Here is a 17,748-nt window from a genome sequence, read left to right as displayed (position 1 = left end):
CAGCCTTAGACTTCATCACATTCTCTGCCCTTTCCTCTTCCTCCCCCTCAAGCAGCTAGAGTGGGGGGGATTGATCTGGCCTTTCTCAGCTGCCAAAACAGGCATGGTGGGACCACCTTGAGTGTCCGGGGATCCTGGAGGGCTGCCCTGCCTGTGCGCTGCCTGCTCTGGAGCTCTCAGCTGCCCCCTTTGCCAGCTGCCCTGGGCCAAAAGGAAGGCAGAGGGGCAGGAGAGGGGCAGCTGCCCACGTTGCCATCCTTCACCTTGCAGAGAGCGGGTGCCACCCATCCGGAATGGCACGAGCACTGGGAAAGCTGGCAGAATTGGGGCTGTGAGGGACTCGCATTGGAGTGGCTGGCCTGCACAGGTGAGCTGTCAAGTGGGAAAGATGTGGCCCTTCTCACAAGGACAGGCAGCCTTGGTGGCAGTGGGATGTGTGCATATGGCTAAAGTGGCCATGGCAGTCTGGTGCCGTACCCTCCTGTACAAAATGAGAGCTCTGCTGGTATGTCCTCCGCATAGTCTTCAAAACCTAGCAACAAATATTTCTGCTGAGATGCCCTTGGGTGTAATATTTTTGTTTTTGTTTTGACTGGGGCTATTTGTAGCTTCTTTTCCTGTTGTGTTAAAGTAAGAAACAAATATGTGGTCTGCTTCATTATCTGCCTCTAAAGAAGTGTTCTTGGGTTTCATAGGATAAGGAGCAGAATCTATAGGGTAAAGCCTTGCAAAATTGTAAGTGCAATATTGTTAGGATAACATGAGATTGTGCCAGAAAGAAGTGTCAGACAGTCGTACAGAGCAGGGTAACCAGTAACCTTGTCAGAGGTGTGTGTTACCATTTCAAACCTCTGAAGAGGCACCTGGAATTCAGTAACTGTATTAGTGTCTTGGGCCTAATTTTGAAAAGATAATATGAGTTGTCACTTGAGAGAAGGAGCCCTACCTGACAAGTTGTCAGAAAAAAAATGCACCTTTAATAGTTTGCTTTGTAGCTTGTTTTTTATTTCACTGAGAGTAGTGGATGAAAGTTAATATTTGTATATATATATATATTATTGTGTAGAAGGATACTACTGAAAGTTTCTCTAATATAATGCAATATCTTGTGTTGGGCCAATAGTAGATTATCTTCGTATGCATGGATACAGTGTTCAGACTGAACTTTCAATATTGACTCTATTTTTTTTTTCCTCGTTTTGGAAGCTTAGTTCACCTGTATTAATGTTTCATTAACACTACCATTTCATTATTTATTTAAAGAGAAAAACAACCCATGTATCTCATAAGTAATATGACCTCAAACTACCTGTTTTGGTGCTCCTGAAGGTTCAACTTGTCAATATCAAAAAGGATCCAATCCAAGAAACAAGAGATTAAGGGAGAAAAATAAGAGCTGTAGATGACCTTGAAATATTGAAACTAAATCAAGAAGCCAGAGATATAATGCAATTACTAGGCTTCTGTATGTACAAAGTCTCAGTCCTATTTTGATGGTCCTGTTGGATTGCAGGCCTTTTGCCAGGTCACTCCACAGCAGGAAAATGCTGGTTTTCTTGTTAAAAAAGAAACAATTCAGAAAAAAAAAAAAAAAAAAAAGTACAGAAACATATTTTTGATGTGAGTGATACAGAGTCAATACCCTTTTTCTGATGGCTGTTTTTCTCTGACAGAGTTGTTTTCCCCCTGATGAAAGAACACACCAAGCCCATGTGCATACTTGTCAAACATTTTATTTGTCATTCACACTAATTATGATATTGAATTTACAGAGCAAACTGTGGTACAAAGAAAGAAAGGAAGAAAGAAAGTCTTCATTAGAACTAACGCAGCAGTCCAGCTGCTCTGCATGCTAGTTGTAATGAATTCTCCCGTGGCGCTGGACACAGCCATCCCTATGTACAGCAAGAGTCTACTCTGATGTGGTATTTAGAGACTTCCTGTAGTGGGGGAAAAATCTACTCTTATCTCTTTTCCTATCTGGTTCCAAGAAACAGCAGCCCCTCTCCTCTCCTGCCCCAACCCTCCCAAAAGGGAAAAAAAAAGAATAAAATAAAATAAAAAATAATAATAATAAAAAAAATCCCCTGCAATCAAAAGCAAAAAAGCAAACTTCCAGAACCTGATATTTTCCCCTTCTGGAAATGTTCAGCATAACAGTGTCAAAGGAAAATGTGACTGTTGCAGGATGCTGCAGCATCTGTTTTGTAAACATAGCCAGTAAATGCTGAACGAATTTGCTTTGATGCCATTTTGATAGGAGTGTGTCTCCTGCTGTGTCCTCCCCTCAGACTTACCATATGGCCACCTCAGACTGAAAGTTTAGTTTTTGTTTAAAAGAAAGGTGTAACTGTCAGACCCAGAATACCACAAACAACCCACAGATTTTTGCACATTCATTTCTCCCCTACCACAAAAAAGTGAAGTGTTGAATAGAGACCATGCTATAACTGTTTACAAAAGTGAATAAAATGTAGTTAATCTTGAAGCTTAAAATAACTAGTTCAGAAAGAAATAAGTCTCACTACAGTATTTAAGCAAACACAAATTTAAGTTCATTAAAAACACAGAAAAATGAAAAAAATGCTGAATAATTACAAGCACTAAATATTTTGCTATGAAGCTTTAGAAATCTATTTACATACATAAATACAAGTAACTCTGTTGATGCAACCCTTTTAAGACAAGAAGAAAAATGCCAAGTGATTGGTATTGACCAAGCAAGGTTAACAAAAATAAAATACAAAAATGTTATGATGCAGGAAAACAAGCAAGTGTTTTGCTCAGATAGAAAAATGATCCACTTCTCCTGAATCTTCAAATACACCAATGGAAAAGGTCACCCAGAGAGCAGTAATGAATGTTTCAAGAGTGCAGGCAATTTGGAACACTCTGGCAAAGACTGTGGGCCATTTGGAGAAAAGGTTTTTTTTATTCTTTTCCAGCAGATATTTGCCATAACTCTACAAATCAAATCCTTCATAGCAAGGATGCGCTCTGCATCTGCCTCCCCCTTGTGCTAAAGCTCCTGTACATCGCCCTGGAACCATAGCAGGGATGCTTGAAGTGAGCATGAACGTTGTGTGAGAGCAAAGTTGAAGGCCTTAGAGTAAATGACAGCCAGGCCCTGTATTTACTTCAAAATTGTTTGATACAGCTGCATCTGGACAAGGGGTTGTGTCTTGTGAAGGGAACACACAAGCTGATAGTAAGGACCACTATTAGCTGTACTTCAGTAGGGGAAGGTACCTAAGGCACTCTGCTGACTGCACCTTGCAAACAGAAGCACAATAGCTCTTTCTGGGTTCCATTCAGCTACTGGGATGATAAAACTATATAAATATATATATTATATGTATATAAAAATACATACTTATATGCTATAATTTGGAGACGAGTGAATGGGGGAAATGCTTTATCCAAATGTCCTCTTTCTGCCTGCTTACTGCTCTTAAGATACAACAGGTATGACATGAGAGCATTTTTGCAGCCTTGAAGATCTTCGCTGTCCTTAGTGGGACAGGTGATAGCTACAAAAATACAGATTTGAGTAAACTGTGGTTTCTCATAAGCACTTGTTTGAATACGCTGAAACCCACAGTGATTAAACGGACTAATTGTGAGGGATAATGAACTTAACTTATCCTCTGCAATGAAGGTGCTGCTTTGTGCTGTGCTCAATATACACGATGTGGTCAGACTCAGAACTTCAGGTGCTGGCAATTATCACAAGTGAGACACTGGGAGATTCCAGGGGGTTTGTTACGTGTCAGTACAGACACGGGATAAGCATGGTGACCAGTTCTGCAGTTTCTCATCCTGGTCACACTAGGGAGAGTAAAATTAAACTTCACCTTTAGGACAAGTGTAAAGAAAGCAGATGTGTCAACATAAGAAATGTTCAATGTAGGGTCTACTCTCCAGGCTAAGACATGCCAACTCTTCATTCTTGTCAATCCCTGATCTTTTATTTTCAAAACTGACTAGTACACTACTATGGGCTGAAAGGGGTGAATGGCTTTAGCAGAAAGCAGGCTGTGGGGACAGACAGGCCTGAGAGCTTTCTGACCACATCGACCTCACTTTTGCCACAAGGGTGAAGTCACCCGGCCAGGGCAGCCCTGCCCTCCAGCGGTGAAGGCATCTGGCTCCTCTGAGGTCCTCTCCTCTCCCTCACTGCTGGGTCCATACTCACAGTACTATGCACTTGGGTGGTCCCATCACAAGGCAGATGTGAGAGCTATAGTAATGATTTTAATTGCACAGTGACAGAGAATGTGTAAGATGGATTCTGCAACAGAGCTACTGTTTGGTGATGAAGGATTTTTTTTAGGCTACTGGAAGAGGTGAGATTCCAACTATGAAAATGTTACAACAGGAAGAGTGTCTGTATTTCTGTATTCAGGAAGGTCTCCATACTTCCAAACCATATTTTAAACTGTTCCGATATAATTTTGATGTTTTCTGTCTTTTTTGTTCAGAGCAAACTCTGGTAAATTATAAAGAATATTATACTAAATGAAAAGCACAAGGCCATACATGATTTTAACAGAAACATTTTGAACTTTTGCTGAGATCTCTTGAAACACTCCCTGTTTTCTGCACAAAAATGACCTTATTGACAATGTAAATTCTTCAATTTGTAACTTTTCAATACCAAAGTGCTACTGCATCTGACTTAAACAAAGAAGCAAAATCATATTAAAAAAAAAAGAAAAAGAAAACTTGAAAAACAAATGGTTTTAAATAAGTCCAGCTGTTTTGCTGCCTGCAGCCAAGGATCTTTTTAATTTGAAACATTTTTTTTTTAACATCAAACACTGATCTGAAGTCCTGCTTTCAAATACTCTTTGAGTTGACCTGCAATTGTTTCACTCATTTAAGAGGTACATTAAATAATAATCAGCTAATTTGGAACGCACACGTGTCAACATCAGCAGTTTGTAATTAGTGAGTAGTACAAGAACTGCATTCAGATCAAACCCTCAAACAAAATAGTGCCATAAACTTTACAGTGACATTTGATATGTTTGTGCTGTAACGATGGGCAATGATGACAACTCTGTAGTAAACATGCTCTTAGTTTAAGCCTTGTATATTTGCTACAGAACAGAATATTGTATGTACCAGTTTTACGTACCCTTCCTCTTCCCTCTGGAGATAGTGATGGAAGAACCATTAAGGCCCCTTCTTTGCTGGCCTGCTTTCCAGATGAGCTTGACAACCCTGTTCATTTCAAGTTATTTTGTGATGCAGGAACTGACCTATTTTGCAGTGCACTGGAATGTGGCTTCTGTACTGTTTAGAGCTCCTGGCTCTGCTGAGCTGGGAGCAAATTGCACACCAGCTCCATTGAAGCCAGGACTTCACCCTTGCCATGCTAACTGTGTCTTGGCTTTCACTTTTGAAAGAGTAGGAGGGCTCTGCCTGTCAGAAGCCCAGCAAGCTCAGGAGCAGAATGGGGCGATATGGAGATGTGTCTAGTTAGGGATTATTAAGTCTGTCTTATGAAAAATGTACATCCTGATTACCGATCCTGAGGCTCACCCCTGGTGATGAAGGAAAAGCAAGGAAGGAGTAGGGAGACATGACTCCACTGGCTGGAGAGGCACAGAAATTCATAGGGATTTTGGTGCCTAAATAATTTCAGTGGGAGTTGGACACCTAAATGCCTTTGAGGATCTGAGCTCAGTTAGCTGAGTAAAATGAGAGTGAGATAATTGTAAACAATAATTCTAAGTATTTAGGAGGTCACTTTACCCATCGTTATTTCAGCCTTTTTAAATGTGATAAATTTGATGTTGGCTGCTACCAAAAAAGGCAATTGCTGATCTCTTTTAATATAGGCATATTTAAATAAAAATAGTATCAACAAATAAGAAAAGTCTAAATATCAAGCATAAATATCAATGAACTCATCAAAGTAATACAGTAGTTGAAAATGACCCAAGGCTGTAGTCGTTGTATTAAAAAAAAAAAGAAGTCCGATAGGAAGAAGTTAAATTAATTAATTGAAAAAGGGGCTGATTCTTTCAGTTGACAAAGCAAGAAAGAAGTAAGCATGTTTAAAACAAAAAAAAATAAAAGCAAAATGTGGGTTTTTTTGCAATTTATAAGGTGCCAAGAGAAACAAAACAAATCAGATGCAAAGCAGGATGAGCTGCATCCTAAAAAAAAAAAACCCAAATAAACCCAAAACAAAACGAAAAAACCCCACCAATAAAAATTTCCATATTCTTTGGAATACACAACATGTGTTTTTTTTAAAAAAAAAGAAAGAATGAACTCCAACATATAAAACCTCTCATTCACAGCATTGCTAAAACAGGAGCGTTCACAGTTTCCCTCTGGGAATCTTCCTATACTTCCTTACAGTTAATATGTCCAGAAGATGCAGTAAACTCACTAAGATTTTTTATTTTTTTTTATTTAGGTTTTATGTCTTAAAAATAGAAATGAACCGAAACTCTTTAGGGCTGTGGAGACCTTCAGGCCCAGGCACATTAGAAAGCCACAGGCCTGGAAGCAGACTGGGTACCTTCCTACCCACCCTCCCTACCTCTGGACCACCATCTCAGGTGTCCTCCTTTCCAGAAGCAAGCTCAGCCCCCGGTGAGGCATGCTTTGCTGGAGCCACGTCGCTTGGCCAGGGGCTGGCTAATACATGCCACCACGCTGACTTGTGGAGGGTTGGCTTCTGAAAGTGATGTATGAACATGGAAGGGCCCATAAGAAAGACGGGTATTTATGGGGTACCTATGGGCACCGGGAAATGGAAAGCACGCTAGTCCTGACCCATGACTACTTAAAATTCGCTCAGTATGGTCGCCACACCGCTTCCTCTAGCCTTGCTGTGGTCGCCATGTTAGTTGGGGAGTTGCTGTGGCTCCCTTCTGCCTCAACCACATCGCTTTGGTTGGGGAGGTTGGGGTTGAGGAGTGTTGATCCCGTGGAGGCGTTGGTGCAGGGGGGATGGATGCGCGGAGGGGACCGGTCTCCCCCCGAAATCATGGAGAACTGATAGGAGCCGGCGGAGGTTCCATAGTAGAGGTGGTAGGAGGGCGAACTGGTCTGGAACGGGCTGCCCTGGGCCTGCGATGAGCCGGGGTAGGGAGGTGGGAGGTAAGTGTGGTATCTCGTGGCTGTGGACATGGCAGACATACCGATTCCTATCCCTGAACTGACAGGTGTCGGCGTGTAGGTGAACGCTCCCGGGTAGTGCATCCGAGGGTCGGAGATGGAAGGGAGTGCAGAGAAGGAGCGGTCGATTCCCACTCGGGGGTCACTGAACGCAGTCAAGTCAGAAGCACCTGGGTGGTGGGGAAGGGAGACAGAGAACTATTGAGCTGGCAGAATGGAGGTTCACCTGTTCGAGGTGATAACCAACACCCAAACTCTGCTTGGTTAACCAAAGTGGTGCTGATACTGCCAGAACAGAGCTGTTCATCACCTGCTCTCCAATGCAGTCATTGTCGTGCTTGTGGATCTGGGTGTTTTGGACTAATTTCAGTAAAGCAGCAATTAAAGAAGAGTGCCAAGCTCTTGCCCTGTTCTGCATGTGTATGTATTTGTTCTTATGAGACCTTAAAGCACGCACAATCATTTGCACTTCCAGAGTGCCCACATCCAGGTGCGTGGGTGGGTGGAGAAGAGGGACACAAATCTCAAGCTCCTTGCCCAGCCTCACAACTCACCAGGGACACTGACGGTGCCTAAATATAAATTGTCCATGTTCTGCATAGTCTCTCCTTGCACCTAGTTTTATTTGCCAACTCAAATGCGAAGCTCCGTGGAGCAGAGATTGTCCTTCAGGTGCAGGAACATGCACAGGCAGGATTTACGCACACAGGCTCAGCCCAGCTGTCAGCACTGGGGAGCACAGTTCCTCATTGACTCTGAGCACTGCCAAAGTCAAGATAAATCAGGTTCACTTAAGGTCTTTCTATCTGGGTCCTCATATAACATCTACATAATTGTTACTAGCTTTTGAAAATCTTGGCTCTAGTGAGTATGTAAAAAAGGACAACAATAGTACTACCTTTTTAAAGCAGAATGATATATTTGGGGGTTAGCCTTTTTTCTTCCTTTCATATATGCTAGAAGCCTTTCTCATCCTGCTAAGTGAAATGTTTTATAGGACAGTCAAATTCTGCTCTGCTTTGTCTGTCACCAGTGGTAGTGTGCCTGGTCCCACTGTCTCCTTCCCTGGTCTGCAAGGATGAAACAAGCAGAACAGATAATGGCCTCTTTAGGAAGGATCTTCATCATGACTCAGATTAATGGAAGGTGTCAGTCCCTGGAGTTGGCAGCTATGCATGATTAAAATAACAATAATAATTAAGAAAAAATCTTTCCAGAAGACAGCTTCTTCTGTCAGACAAGGCGTGGAGTCTGCAGAAGAGGAGCCATGCGCTGAAGGAAATACTCATGAGAAGAAGCAGAGAGAAAACAAAGCTCTTGGCTCTGACTGGATTTAAAGCTGGAGCAGACACACTCCAGCGCCAAGTTCTGAAAGCTCGTCAATGACACAGCCAGCACACTTCGATGAATTTCTACACATTTCTTAGAAAAGCTCTGACGCATGCTGTATGCTTCCTTTTTGAGTTTGCCTCCCATTTTTTTTCTGGAAGATTAATGGGACCCTTGAACACACTTCCTTCCCCTAGACCCCAGCACCTTTAGATTTAACGTGGATTAATATACACAATGGTATGGAATGGCAGGAGTTGCAGAATAGCTAAGGTTAAAGGTAGCATCTGACAACTTGCCAGATTTTAAATGGTTCTTCCACACCTCATTGCTGAAAAAGAAATTAGACTTCTTGAAACTGCCTGGACACATCACTTATCAGATGAGGGTTTCTTCTGCTCAGTTTGGCAAAAAGCAGAATAATGAACCTTAATGTCAAGATGTTTCAAGTATGTCCCATATTGTCACTTTTTCTTTTGACTCACTGTGTCTGTAGGTGCTAGGGCCTAAAAAACACCTGTCACATTTGCTCTTTGTTCTGACAAGGAGAAATTTCTTTGACAGACAGTGCATGTGACACTAATGGGATTGGGAGAAAATATTGTTAAAGATTTTTCTGGGAATACTGAATCACCTTTAATATAAGAGTATCATTTTGGAAGCATTATGAAAAACACTTAAGATGTATAGAGATGAGCCTCCATGAAGAGAATTAAGACAGAAAAGAAAGAATGATGGCATGTGAGTGAAGCTTTTCTGGCTTCCTTCACAGGTCATGGAGGAACTACGCCTGCCCCAAGGTAAATCACTTTGACCACAGACACAAAAAGCACAGACAAGCCCTAGTGCTGGTGCTCTACATCCATGCTCACCATGTGCCACAAAAGAAACACAACGTGAGGTTACTCCACTCAAATATGGCTGTCTTCTGTTGGACTGTGCGCTCCTGGGGGCAGCCACCGTGGAAGCCTTGGGTGCTCACACCACGCACAGCACGATAAGGGCCCTGGTACACAATGAGGACATGTGGGCACTACGGCAATGCAAAAAAATATTGCATTTCAATACTGACTGCATTCACTCATTTGAGGGCAACCGCAGTCTCCACATGGATAAGATAAAATGTGGTTAACATCTCCATTCAATCTGACTCATGTACCCACACCTACAAGTACCCATGTATACAGTTTGAAAATCAAAATAGCTGGTAAATACTGATTTCAAACAATTCTGTCAAAAAAACCCTGACTTTTCTAAGTTAAAAACTTGATGACGTCATTTGTTTTACTTGAAATTTCCTTGTTGATATTAAGATCTTTTTTTATCCTCTCCATTTCCTTAATTTCTGCATTTTTCCAGTGGAAAAGAGTGCAAAGGGATGGAAACACAGAGGAGAAAGCAAAAAGAGGTATTTTCATTTATTAAAAAGATTGTGTCAATGAAAAATTAGATAGATAGATAGATAGATAGATAGATACTGTAAAACAAAAACTTTTTTTTTTTTTCTATAAATTTTCCTGTATTTTCAGCTGTCTCTAAGATGTAATTAGCAACCAGACCTAAACAATAGTTTACTTTTGGTGCGCATCATCCCTGTGACGCTTTCAAAGCAGGCTCTATATGACAGCAACAGGACAGGCTGGAGCACATTCAAGTGATTCTTTTTGAGCTTAGAAGAAGCCCTGAGTATTCAAATGAGAGCAATATGTGCGGACAAAGAAGATATTTTTGAAAAAGCCATATGCAAATTTGAATTATATGGCTCTCATTCATTTTAAGAAAATTCCTGCCATTGAACACACACACACATATTGTTTCATCATGTTAGAGTCAGCAGATGGTCAGTGGAATATGGTGGAAGCCAGGGGGGCAGCTTTCACATCCATACTATATTTTTATGTTGGCTTGTAAAGCTCTGCAGTACAATTTGATGAAGATGTAACAAGACAACCCAGTGCAACATTTAAAATGTCAAACCCCACCATCCTGCAATCAGTGTGTCCACCCATAACCTGCTGTGCTCTGGTCTGAATTTAGAGCAGGGGAAGGAACCAGAACTGAAATAATCTGTGGCATTCATTTCTTGGCAGATACAATAGCTCTTCAGCACTCCAAACTATTTTTATAGTTCCATACATCTTCAAAGTGCTGCTTTCTCCTCTTTTTTTTTTTTCTTTTTTTTCTTTTTTCCTGACAATGATATGTTGGGCCCCAAACCATATTTCTTTACTCTTTGCACAAATCCCAGCAAAGTGTTGGAGAAGGCTTTGCTGTTGAGGGCCCGCAATAGGCCTCACTGCAACTGGAGGGAAGCTGCAGCAGCACCGCAGGACATTACAACCCGTTTGCCTCAGGTATTGGCCTCGAGGCTTTGGTGAGGGGGACACTAACTTTTAGGTACTTACTTGACAGCCGGCTTGAAAGCTCTGCGGTGAGGGATGTCATGCCGCTAGCCCTGCCAGGTGATATTGGGGTGGCAGGGTGCACAGAGGGGGTGGCGATGGAGCCCAGGTACTGGTAGGACTGGTCGTAGGACCATGGTGGAGAAGGCTGGACTTGCCTTGTGTCTGCAATGAAAAAGAGACCTATAGGCTGTTTTGAATGATAAAACTTTGCAATCAAATATGTGAACGAAACCACATAGTGGAAATAGAAACTTAAATGCCCAGATAATTACATTTCAGTTCCATAATCCCCTTTGTCAAGAGACCTTCAGGTGAGTTGCTTTCTGAAATATTATTTGTGCCTCTGTGTGTTTTGATCAGTTGATTATTTCTTGGGAAGCTTTTTGATATTTCACATTGATGGTGAGCAGGGAAAAATGGTCAAGGAAAAGCAGATTAAGCTTTCCAAGGTGAAAGTCTATTCATTGTTGAGATGCATTGGTATTTCTGGATGTGGGTTTGTAGTCCTTTTAGCCAAAAAGACATGTCATGCCTGGCACCAAGGAGACAAAGATACCAAACCATGAGTGTTTCTGTGCAACTGTGCAAGTAGAGAGAGAAAAAGCAAGATGAAAATGTGTGTGTGAGAGAGAAGCAGAGATGGAGAGTGAAATTAGTGTCCTTAAGAAGTCAGACTCTCCAGTGGATGAATGGGATAAGGGAATTTGACTTCTTCAATCTCTTGAAAATCCCAGGCTTAATGAAATGAGCAGGTATTCTGTATATCTATTTTGTATACACTATGTATAAAATGCGGAGATACAATTCAGAGTGATGCTACATGTACCAGCAGTGGTTGAACTTCAGAAACAGAAAGCCTTACACAAAATCTGTGGAACTGCCAAGCTGAAAATGCAGACACCCTACGAGTACAGGCTTTCAATAGAAACTGAAGCTTCTTGGAAGCAAAATCTCAAAAGGCAACGATGCATAAAGCATTTACAGAAAAACCTGTTGTTTTCTAGCCACACAACTACTTTGGCTGGATTTGAAATGAGAGGTGCAAGGCAGGGAGTTTGTCCAAATCAGTTGTACCAATGTAGGAACAACTCTTTTCTGTTTATTTCATCTTTGTATATGAAACTCACATTTTTCAGTGTATAGAAATATCTAGTTTTTGTATATTTCAAAGTGAGAAATATTCCTGCCCCTTGGCTACCCAGTTTGGTTTTATTTTTTTTTAAATTATTTTTTAGTAAAATCTTTCATATTTTCTCCAGCACTAAGAGCATTCTCCTGAAGCTTCATCTAGCTAATTATCCTTTTGAAAGAAGCAAATGTTGGATGAACAACATTCAGATAAAACTGATATCCGCATGGAAGGGAAATTTCCCAAGTCTGAGATGAAAGACTTTGATCTTCCATCAGAAAACCCATCTGGAAATTATTATTTTGTTGTGCTTTATGGAGATGAGTTTTACATTTTGTTTGTTTCATCTGTTTAGAAGGAAAGATTTATATAAAACTCTAAGCCTTAAAAAAAACCCCCAAACAACTAGTGAAGTCGTTTGCAGGAGAAACTGAAGTCTTGTAAAGATTTTTCTGCTAAGTAACATATTCAGATTCAGATACTATTAATATTTAATTTTTTTCAGGCAGACTTCCTTAAAAATAAATTCAGTTGTCTCATGCTGTTTTAAAAGCAACATCCAGTTGGGTTAAATATACTTTAGTAGAAACAAACAAAAAGACATAGACACGGACCCTGCCTTATTCTGAATTACAACATCATCTCGTTGTTAATGTATGGTCAGTGTTTATTAAAGATGACAGGGAGATAGATGAGGGAATTCAGTCTCCAGGGGTAGCATTAAGATAAATAGCACAAAGCATTTACGGAGTAAGCGTTGTAATCATACCACACCGTGTGTTTCAATTCTGAAACAGGGTTAATTAAAATGTTACTCCTTTATTCCAGCACGTAATTCCATTAACTTCAGTTCAGCAATGTTGCTGAGCATTAGAATCATGATACATGTGCCGGAGGGATCCCAGCCCGGGGACTGAAGCTCCCTCAGTTCATCCTCCTCCCCAGGGAGCCCTCGCGCTCCACCAAGGCTGGCACCCCAGGTGACACCCCTTGCCCTCTGTCACCTTTCTCTGCAGGGCTCTGTTCAACCCTGTCACCGCAGAAGCCACTGAACCCTTTTGGTTGGAAATATTTTATCACCTGCTTTCAGGTGCTCTGGCCTTAGCAACTAGCACTGCAGTGAAGAAGGGAAAAGTCTTTCTCCAGAGCGGTCGGGGTATGTGTGAAGGGGGTGGTGCCACTCGTCCTTGTTTTTCAGGCTGAAAGGAGAGAACATACTGTCTGCCTTCTCTTCCTAAACTGTCTTGTCTGGTGGGGCAGCTCTCTCAGCCAGATTTCTCCTGTTTTGTACATTGCTGGCTCTTCAGGACAAGTGACATGGTTTTGTCTGGTACCTTGCCCAGCACACATAGGAATCTGGTCCGTAAAACAGCCTCAAGTGCAATAAACATGCAGACAAGGGTAAAAAGCTGCAGGAAGAGGTGCAGCAGCCACCTCAGCAGCAGCAGAAGAAAGACCTTGTCACGGATTTACTGAACACTGACAAGACTAAATTGAAATCTGGTCTCTTTCTTTAGTGCTACTAGAATTAGCTGTGTGCTACCCCAACTAGAAATCGGATAATGGACTAAGTATGTGTCTAGCAACATCCTGAAAGAGATTATCAAGGTATCTGACCTGCCTCATCCATTTGCTGTTATTACTGACCTCTGGGGTACTTGAAATAGTGATAGACAGCCCGAGAGACCCCCATTTATTAAAGTCCTCATCCCATTAAGTCTTTCTTAAGTGAAAGTTCAATCTACCAATCAATTTCCCATCTTGGTACCTGTATTCCCAGTCCCTGTATTTGCTCTTAAAGGTTGGCTTTTTGACATCAGACTGGTTAACAAGATGCAATCTATTCAGTGATGTTAATATGGCACATTATATTATATACACATACTAAAGCAGGTTCTGCTGACTAACCCCAGGCACCACCTTCACAGTTGTTCAGTAACAGGAAGAGTACCACTGTAACAGCATTTTTATGGCACCATTTCAGTATCAAGAGGCACACTCAGCTCCCAGTAAAGGCAAGGTTTGCATTTCCAGCAGCTTAGTAGGATCTGGATCAGGGGCCTCAAATAGCATTTTATTTTTGATATCTGCTTTTCTTCAGCTCGCAGGTTACCTGAAATTAAACTGGAATTGATTCAAATTTGCTGCAGGACTAGGCTACACTAAAAGACAACGAACTTTTCCGAGTCCATCTCTTTTCTGCTTTCAAAACAAAGAGGTGCTCATCTCAAAACTCAATAGCTTTGCATGGGGAACTGAATGGCTTTTGTGTGGCTGAAGTTAATTTAGTGAAAATATGCTGCATATAAATGGAAGTTGCTTTCCAACTCACAATATCTGTGACGAGATTTGCAGGGAGAGCTACTTCAACAAAGGGAAATAACAGGGCTTTGGACCCACACAGTTTTAAAGTCAAACAGGATTCCAAAATAATTTTAAAGCAGATCAAAATAGCAAGAAACCAAGGAAGTTGCCCAAGTTGTTGATCTGTGCCCAGTCCTCTTGGTATTTCTCCCATTAGCAAGTACTTTCCATTTCTGCTCTTTATGGTGTGAGAAAATGCATTTAAAACATGAAAACAGTTATTAATTGCAATAAAACACTCCAGGGCGAGAATTATGGTGCAATAATTCACACCTTGCTGTGTAGTCACGAGCTCTCGGCCTCTAGCCTCATGCCTAACAAGCTATTAAGCAGAAAGTATTGAACCATCTTTCATGCCTCATCATGTTTTATTACCACGAAAACGTTGTGTTCGGCTTGTTTTAAAAAGTTGTAATTAAGCTGTACAAATGTTGCATAATCCTTAATAGTTTAATGAAACAAGCTTTGGTTAGAGACTCGGGGGGGTGGGAGGGCGGGGAAAAGTCGTTCTCCCCCTTTCATGATGCTCCCTCCGGTCCCAATACTTAGCATTTTCCCAGCCATTTTCGCCGTGGAAAATGAAAAAGCCTAACTCGAAGGAGGCGGATGGCGGTCGGTCGCCGAGAGATGCCGAGGGCAGCCGTGTGTCAGTAGGTGGCAGCGGAGCCCTTGCAGAAGGCGAGCGCTTGCAGAAGGCAAGCCTTTGCAGAAGCCGAGCCTTTGCAGAAGCCGAGCCTTTGCAGAAGCCTAGCGCCTGCAGAAGCCGAGCCTTTGCAGAAGCCTAGCGCTTGCAGAAGCCGAGCCCTTGCAGAAGGCAGCAGCAGCAGAGGTGGCGGCTCCGCGCCCCGGAGCGCCCCGAAGGCGGCGGGCGGCTGCCGGGCCCCCAGCGCCGGGCCGGGAGCGCAGCGGGCAGCCTGCTTTCCAGACACCGAATGAAATAACCAGCTTGAGCAGGAATTTTCGCGGCGCCGCCACAGCCCTTCGTACGACCTTTGTTAACGCCTTTGAGTCGTTCCCACCCGGGACGCTGACGGTGCTGTCTGAGCGCGGCTCTGCTCTGCAGGGTGACTGCACAGAGGTAGCATCTCTCTTAGAAGCGGCTCTGGGTCCAGTGAGTACCCAAGAGATGCACAGGAGAGATGTATATACCCTGACCCAATGCAGGTTCTGCTCAGCAAGTGTTATCTTTAGGTCAGGGCAAACAAACACCTGCCAGGCAATGGAGTTGTCCCAGTGTCACACTGGGCATATTTTGGCTTCCAAAGTTGTTACTGATAGTCAAGTACAAAAAGAGAACTCTGTTTGTGCTCAGAGTACAGGGTAAATGGGTCAGGACCTCAGTCAAAACCACAACATATCCTCTGAACTTGCACAGAACATCTTTTTGTCTGCAAAACTGATCCTCAACATACAAGACACAGAGATCACTGGGACATAATAAACATGAAGTCCCAGGTTGCTATTTCTATGTGATTCTTTTTCAGAGGGGGCATGCGCTTTAAAATGTAAACCAACAACCACCTTTTCCTCCAAAAGAAAATGTTGTGATGCTGTCAGGCATTCAGAAGGTATAAATCAGCAAGTTTCAGTGAGGCTGCAGTGATTCACAGTACCAGCTCAGGATGTCACTTGAGGTAATGGCAAAAATGTCTATCACCTCATCATTTCTCTATAATGAATACAATAATCCATACCAGGCTATGTAAAAGGAAGCCCCTACAAGATTTTATATTCTGATCAGGAAATAATTCTTTTTAGCCATATTAAAAGCTTTAAGCTTCACACTAAATCAGATAATAGGTCCCACTGCTCATACGAGCTGAAAGGAAAGATGCTTATGTGGATGCTCGTGGCTTGCACTGGATCCCACACTCCTCTGAATCTGTTTTATGCCCTTGGAGCACAGAGAGAGCCGGTTCTCCATGTGTCACCGTGGGTCAGACATTGCTGCCTGCTCCCAGCCAAGAGGCACTGCATGGCCAAATGTCGGTATGATACAGCATGTTCCTGGAAGCTTCAGAAAGGAGCAGCAGGATGTGAGTCAGGACGCCGTGGTGTGAGGCGGGATGATGGCGGGGCCGGCAGAGGCCCGGGAGGGAGCAGGTATGCCTTTGACTCAGCCAGGCTGCCCGACTTTACACCTTCCCCTTCCTGCCCGGCTGCACTTGCACATGGACTGCCTGCCCGTCCGCTCGCCTCCCTCCCCCTTCCACCTCAGAAATGACACCTGCCTGCTTGAAAGTACACTTACCTGGACAGACTGCCTTCTGCAAGTGATTTTTCCCAAGCCAGGGTCAGGGGACACAAAGGAGTCAACCCTGAGTACTGAGCAGCTAGTTAGCCACTATTTACTGTCAGTGAAAATCCCCCCTTATCCTTGGCATAGCGAGATGAAGATGAATTGCGAAATAGCTGCTGTTGGCAGACTTTTTTCTCAAGTTGCAAAAATTTCTGTCAGTCATACGCAACAAACCCTGAAAGTCACATAGCGTCGAGCTTTGCAATTCCTTTACTGTACTGGCAAGCACTTTAAACGCAGCAACTGGCAGAAGGCACAGAGTGAATGAAAGCTGGGATTAGTTTACTGGTGTCAAACTCAGAGGCAGACGAGGAGGGAGTCGGATCCTTAACTGCTTTGAAAGGCTTTTCTGAGTCTGGGATCTGTCTGTCCACTCCCCCTCTCCTCCCCCTCTGTCTCCGCTCCCCAGCCTGACTTGCTAATCTTTCCAAAAGGAAACAGTTTTTATAGTGTGACTTTCCCTTCCTTTGAGTGTCAGGCAGGAATGGTCTTGATTAGACTTGTTCATTCAGAGAGGTGTCTTGCTTAATAGAGGAAACGGACTATGAGCACAGAAATACGCTGCGTAGTTTGGTGCTCGGGAGAAAGACGCTGCCTGCCTAGAAACTTCAATTCAGTCTTTCCTCCTTCCCCTTGCTTTGCTAAAATCTCTTATGTGCCTGTCTCTGCCTCTTTTCCCACTTGCTTTTTCTCATTCCTCCCTAGCCCCAGCAGCTTCAGGTGAGGCTGTGAGAAGATCAAGGGACGGTGATATAGTCCTGTGTGAGTCTGACCTGGTCTCTCTCTAAAGCAAGGCATCTGAAATGACTCCCTCACTCGGGACCCAGCAAATCCTCAGCCTAATGCAGCACCCTGAAAAGGTGTGTCATCTCCCAGCAGCTGAAAGAATTAGTCAGTAGCTTAAATAAGGGGGACTTTCCAAAGAACAAGTTCATCAGTGGCAGGGGCAGCAGCAGTGGCAGCAGCCGCATAAGGCTGGTATTCTCACACCTCTCAGCATTGGAACATGAGGAGCTGGAAAATTACAGAGTAAACTGTAAAATTCCACCAGAAGCTACTTCACCCCGCAGGGTGGTTTCCTT

At 42.9% G+C, this 17,748-nt stretch overlaps 1 protein-coding gene across 2 annotated transcripts in view; it reads right to left on the bottom strand.

Moving 5' to 3' along the window:
* Nucleotides 1-6,816: 6,816 nt before the first annotated feature.
* RUNX1 (RUNX family transcription factor 1) overlaps nt 6,817-17,748 on the bottom strand; it is a gene marked incomplete at its 3' end in the record, with an annotated part of 172,432 nt that continues 161,500 nt past the window's right edge. For both annotated transcript variants that reach the window (XM_080358854.1, XM_080358855.1), the window contains 2 exons: nt 10,875-11,036; nt 6,817-7,310 (listed from right to left, as the gene is read on the bottom strand). In XM_080358854.1, the coding sequence (XP_080214980.1) occupies nt 6,817-7,310; nt 10,875-11,036 (656 nt within the window). The remainder of the gene's footprint in view (nt 7,311-10,874; nt 11,037-17,748) is intronic.

This window comes from Nesoenas mayeri (assembly GCF_963082525.1).
Source record: "Nesoenas mayeri genome assembly, chromosome: 1".
Lineage (NCBI taxonomy): Eukaryota > Metazoa > Chordata > Aves > Columbiformes > Columbidae > Nesoenas > Nesoenas mayeri.
Note: the sequence above shows the minus strand (reverse complement) of the source record. Positions and strands in the feature narration are given on the sequence as shown.